Genomic DNA, 6,631 nt, shown 5'->3' on the forward strand with positions numbered 1-6,631 from the left:
CCCGGGGGGTACTCCATATAACAGGCTATGGGGCCGGGGGCTCCGCCCGAAAGGGGTACCTTTTTCAGGCTTCTCGTATATAAAAGGGTAGCGATTTCACAAGTTTAGGTATATGAAAAGGCAAGAAAATCCGTCATTTAGGTTTTTTAAAAGGCCTGTAATTAAAATATTTCGAACAGACACACTTTATGGCTGTATTATTTTAATTTATTAAGCGCTACATAAAAATGACAAGAAAACGTCCTGTTCTAAGGCTATGTCACGTCTTTTAGGTATATGAAAGGGGTACCTTTTTTCAGTAAAAGGTATACGAAAGGGGTACAATTCCTGTCAAAATGGTATATAAAAGGGTAAGGGGTAACAGCTTGGGGCGGAGCCTCCCCGTATAAAACTATTTTGAGTGCCCCCCCCCGGGGTTTCTTCTGACAGTGTTAATATACATCACTGTGGCAAAGAAAAGAACAACTTACTTTGCACTGAAGATGAGTTTCATTGACATAAACCACGTCGCGAGTTTCCTGGGAACCAAAATAACACACGGTCTCTGTCCAGTTAAAGAGCCCGCTGCCGTTTAAGGTCACGTATTGTGGGAGGTCTCCTTTGAGAACTACATTAGGTATTACATTTGTCAGAGAGAGGTCTGATCTCGAGTAATAATACACCGGAAGTGATTTGTTGGTTCTCACATTCGCCTGGTTACTGTGGACAATTGTCACGGACAGGTTGTACACGCCCGCGGTGTAATTGACCCACGGTTGGAATTCACATCGGACATGCGTCAGATTGCGTTGAGATGCTAAAGGTAGAATTGAAAAGATAGAAAATGGAAATAAATCAATTAGAATTAATTTTCAACGATATTCTAGTTAGGTAAAGTTTAGTGTGTCTGTCGTTGTCTGGACTACACACCGCCCTTCCCAACCTTTGTAAGAAATGAAATTCCGCGTTAAGTTTCAAATAGATATATGCAAAATACATATCGGTGACTCTTTTAAAAAATAACCAGTATACGAGAGTTTATGTTTTTTGTTTTGCAGAGGAAGGAATGTAGTAAGGAATGTAGCAAAAGGTATCGCGCACATGCAGAGCCATGGCAATGCTCTGTAACTCTTTTTTCGCGACATTTTCGCGACTGTTGCCCTCTTCTAAGGTCGTCAAAAATTCATCAAATATTATCAAGTCATTGTCTGTCATATTTTACCTGTGGCATTGACAACCATGTCTCCAGTCTGTGGGTCATATAACCCACATACTGTCTCGGTACCATCATCCAGTCCAGCTCCAATCACCCAAATACTCGGTTGACTGCTCGCAATGGTTTGTCGTATAGTCGCCATGATCTCTGTACAGGTTGATCCGTCCCCGCCATACACATCGCATGCGTCAAACACCAAACCGCTGTTTGGAATACCGTCGCATCCGGCGCATGTACTGTTGTCTCCATTGCAGACACCTGAAGGAAATGAAGTTGTTACCACATGTTTTAAATAGCACAAGTCTTTTATTGGCAAAATAACGGCCACATACGGTAACAAACAAGGATGATTTCAAGCATTGTAAATAAAAACTTTTAAACAAGTTGATATAAACTTCGGGCCGAAATTCAATTCAACCTTCTCGAATTTTGCTCATCCAAGCCACTTTTTGGCCTTTCTGTTTTTCCTTGGAGTTCTTCTACAGTCTTAAGTCGTTATTGTGATATCTCAGTTAATTCTATGACAACCAAACTGATCAAAATTCATATCTGTTTTCAGACAAATTGGCCCAAAACCATACCCTTTGGGTAATGGGTACACCTTGAAAGCCCATGTAACCCGAGGTGTGTGCCATCATGGAAATTAGAATAGTTAGAACGTACCGCATTCATCCTTTAAGTAATCCGCTATCAGTCCTGTAGTACCACCCGTGCACGCACTGCAACTGTCCGTCGTTGCTGTTCCAAAACACGTATTGTTGCAGTCCAAGAACGGATCTTGTTCCCCTTCCCCTAAGCAGACTCCACAACTGGATATGTTCGCAGTTTCATTGCACACGCCAGCACAGTCTCTGAGTGAAGCAACACCTGTGTTACCCTTAAAGAGACAATGTCACCATGATTTAGTGCTACTTGAAAATGCAATGAAGGTGTTACTATTAATAAGAAAACCACTCATAGTAGCCTGGCATTGCTAAAATGAACTATACTAGTCATGAAAAGTGTCCAATGGTGGTTTGGCTGTAAGCGGATAAGGCAATAATGGCCTAATACTTTGAAAACATCTGGCAAACATTGTAAAATTGGACAATGTAACTTGAAAGAAAACCACTTTTAAACCAATGATTATATTTATTCACATCTCGTAGAATAAGTTTATGCCTTTCTTTGTTGTTCAAAGGTTATTTTGTTGATCACTGAGTGCACCCTAATAAATCTATCATAGCTAACATGAAAAGTTATAAGAATTCTCGTGATACTGCCCTTTTAAGGAAAATGTTATTAACAAGTATAAATTATATAGCAGAATTTGATGACACTTCTCATAAATGCTGAACACGTAAGCGAACAAAAATTGGCTGGTTGAATAACTGAGCTAAAAAGTTGTATTCATGCACAGTATACTTGAGGAAATTAAACCGTGTCATTTTACCTCAATGCAGACATCGCAATCCATGAATGCGCTACCATCACAATCACCTGAAGCAAAGAAAGATGTTTCCAAATTAAAAAAAATACTTTAATGCTAACTGAAGAAGTAATGTGAATGAATTTAAATGAAAATAGGTAAGGCGAGTTAACAGTAAGCAAATATTTTGAGCCATAATGCTGTGAAACAGGAGTAAACATTATTGGGGCCAGTTTTTATTTTGCGATTCACGCCACCAAACGACGAGCCAGACTGTTGGCTTACTTGGTTGTCCTTGGCCTACAATAGTTACAAAGCAACAAAGAAATAAAGAAACTGGGCGTATATGAGGTATAAAGCACATTCAAGTATCATGTAGTTTTCTTAGTTGAAGTAACGTCATGTAGCACGATTGTGCATCACATGTACAGTAAACTGTTTGAAGCTATGCTTTACAGAAATTAACTGTTTAGGTAACCTTTCCATTGGATCAACGACCAATAGTGTCACGGAAAATCGCAAACATCAGTTTTAATAACTAAATTCTTGACACCCTCGATTGATAACAATTTTCACTTGTCTCCGCAGATGACGTCCGCTCAAATTAAATTGCGAAACGTTAACCCCCAGCAATAATTTTCCTGGCACCAAGCTGGCTTATAATTCACGTTGTGTTGGTGAGTAGATAATAGTGATGATGATAATAATGATGATGATGATGATGATGATGATGATAACGACGATGATGACGACGACGATGATGATGAAAAGGATGATGATGATGATGATGATGATGATGATGATAGAAAGCTATCGACTGAGTTGACTTGTCACATGGAATGTTGTAAAAACGATACATACCATTGCAGTCAACTATTCCAGAGCATTCAGGCGGAACCGAGGATGACATCGGTGCGGCAGTCGATAAAGTTGGTGAAATAGTCATTGAGTCATAAGGGGTCATCGTGGGTCTTGGAAAATCTGAAAATGGACGAAAATTGGAAATAGGCTAGACGCACGCTTTCACGCTATTTAATGCTAAGTGATTGTGGACTTATTGACCTTAAACAGGACTTGTTCAGTCACATTCATTACTGCAAATGGATGGAGTTAGTGGGGAAACTTCCTTGATATATTAGTAAAGTTTCGTTTATTTTTTCAGTGTTTTTCAAGTGTTTGGCTTTGTTTGCCTAGCGTGGGCACATAATCTGCTATTTTCTATCCTTTATTCCAATATTAATTTCCAGTGTATTAAATTGGATTACGAACATTTACAACATATAGGCACTTGACGTGACTAGGAGTGTGAAACAAAAAACAAACAAACAAACAAACAAACAAAAAACAATCAAACAAACAAGCCAGCAAGCAAAACACAAAGGAACAAGCCAAAAATAATTAAAATACGAGGCTTGTACTACGGATATTAAAAATGGTCAGAACTGATTAACTGATATGACGACTGGTGTAACTTCTCTTAAAAGAGCCTGTTTCCCCAAATCGGGAAAAGGAAATGAATGATGACGACGACGATGTTGATGATGACTTATCTTATAGAGTACAAAATTATCATTCTTCTTCTTAAAACAAGGACGAAAGGTTAACTTACGTGTCCTGCACTCAATATCTACCCAGCAAGTCGATACGTTAGGGCACATAAAAGGCGGTGAAACTGCAGAACTCGGTGCCGGCCAAATGGAGGAATTGTAGCTCATTACCGAGACACTTGCACTCGCTGTATACGACATGTCAACACCAGAGGGTGTTGGACTCATGTCGTAAGAAGACGCGTCAACTGGTGATGATGCCATGTTTACTGGCACGGCCGTCATGTTCACGCTAAGCGTCGCGTTAACGGTCATGTTGTACACCATGGTGGAAGCATATGCTGTATGAAGGAAAAAAAGAAACTGTGTAAGAACATTGAGCACAATCCTGCTAAAGATCTTTAAGAAATGTGTAGTTAATCCTTCATAAATATTTATAAATATCAACTTTCCCGGCCTTAATATATCTGTACTAAGTAGCAGCAGGGCCTTGGCAAAAAGTAACAAGTTAAGAACAATATGATTCATGCCAACATCTATTGACGAATCTCGCAACAATACAAACCAGCACCCGTTAAAGGGACTGTGTCACGGCTGAGTTAAGTGCATCATTTGTAACTTTTGCCAAATACTCCCTATGAACTTAATGTTAGCAAAGAAATTACTTTTATGAATCTAAATGACAAAAACCATAGCTTAAATAGGAACACATTTGTCTCCCGGACGATTTAATTAGAAGTTACAAACAAACGAGATTAACTTTGAAAACTGTTCAGCCTAACAGTTTTTCAATAACCCATTCCGCAATTCATTTAAATCTTCTTCAATTTATGTCCATCCGTACTTTCTTTTGTATTTGTCGCGTTATTGAAATTTCCTTCCTTGTTTTAAGTGATTATTTTTATATTTCAATCTTATGTGTAAAATCCTTGACACGATCCGTTTAATTCACTCACCGTCAGAACCGTTGCATCTACAGACTCTGTAGCAGTTTGATGGCAGCGGTGGTGTTGCGGAGACTGGGACAGAGTAATTTGCCATAGATGGCGACACTGTAGCTGACATTGTAACATTTGCCATAGATGGCGACACTGTAGCTGACATTGTAACATTTGCCATAGATGGCGACACTGTAGCTGACATTGTAACATTTGCCATAGATGGCGACACTGTAGCTGACATTGTAACATTTGCCATAGATGGCGACACTGTAGCTGACATTGTAACATTAACCATGGACTGTGTCGCGTTGACCGTGTATGTTTGGTTTACGTCGCCCATGTTCACTGTCTCGGAACTCTCTGTGAAACCAAAGGATAACATTTAGGTTACTTTTCTTCTAGGAATTGCAAGTTTGTGTCGAGCTTTATACACAGGTCTGCGTTTAAACTATTATGAGTTAACACTTCTTCTGTAATAAGCGTTCACTATTTTGTCTTGCAACGAGCATACATTATTTATTTTAATATTTTTGGGCACTCTAGCTTTCTACCTAACGATTGACAATCGCAGTTAGTACATATTATTTCGCCTTGCTATTACTGTCTCTGTTGTAATTCACTCTTTACATGTCCGTTCAATTATTGCAATATTTGTGAAATTATCATGAATATAGAAGTATTCCTGCAAACTGAAATAATTTGTCGTCCTTTTCGGATGCGGTTTGTTTCGATTCTACTGCTAAGAAATCACTGAAATATGAAACGCAATGGGAAAATTGTCATTTTCGAAGAGTATTAACGAAAGCTTTTATACTAAACGTTGACAAAAAAAATAAAGGAGCAGAACATTAACTTTATATGCGTGGCTTTACTTTTAATCTTTCAGTTGTTGATCCGTGTTTGTTTCAGTTTTAAATTCATGTTTAAAGGGGGTTTGTCACGAATTTTAGACTTTTAGACCCTAGACTTTTAGTTTTTGGAACCAGTTAGACTCTGACAAAAAATAAACCCAAATCACTCGGCTATAAGCCGAGACCCAATTTTCCTTCAAACTATAAAACAATCCACGTACAGCGAATCAACATATTCGTTAAATCACAACTATGCAATTGAAAAACAACAAATCACTGATAAAGAATGAATTCATTAATAGAACCGTACACAATTAAGCGTGACAAAACATTCACCTGAGTTCAGAATCCCATCTCAAACAAACACGCATTCTTCTGAAGAATTAAGCAGTTATCGATCATCATGCCAAAAGCTACTGGTTTTCAAACAACTAAACCTTCAAATTGAAAGTTGTTGCCGAGGTAGAGACAGTTCAGAACAACTGCAAAATCGCCAGAGAATACGGGATGATTGCTGATGATTCAGTGAATCTTCAGTCCGTCGTAATTCGCCAGGTTGCTAGCGAAAAGATCAAGCAGATCAAGCGGGTGAACTTTAAATGTCATCAAAACGAAACAGGTGCTGTTACCAGTATTTGTCGAGTATCCTCAATCCAATCAAACTCTTCTGAAGTGCTTTCTTTTAGCAG

General features: G+C 38.6%; 1 protein-coding gene across 1 annotated transcript; it reads right to left on the bottom strand.

Moving 5' to 3' along the window:
* Window positions 1–470: 470 nt before the first annotated feature.
* On the bottom strand, window positions 471–5,446 carry LOC144641040 (uncharacterized; the record flags this gene model as incomplete). The annotated part of the gene is made up of 7 exons (XM_078500099.1): window positions 5,107–5,446; window positions 4,213–4,491; window positions 3,465–3,584; window positions 2,628–2,674; window positions 1,859–2,072; window positions 1,202–1,453; window positions 471–796 (listed from the first exon to the last, which is right to left on the bottom strand). Coding segments are annotated over exons 1-7 (1,563 nt in total), but the record flags the coding sequence as incomplete, so codon positions are not given.
* Window positions 5,447–6,631: the final 1,185 nt, after the last annotated feature.

The sequence above is a fragment of the Oculina patagonica genome, unplaced genomic scaffold, assembly GCF_052425735.1.
Source record: "Oculina patagonica isolate OP01 unplaced genomic scaffold, crgOcupat unplaced632, whole genome shotgun sequence".
In the NCBI taxonomy this organism is placed as follows: domain Eukaryota; kingdom Metazoa; phylum Cnidaria; class Anthozoa; order Scleractinia; family Oculinidae; genus Oculina; species Oculina patagonica.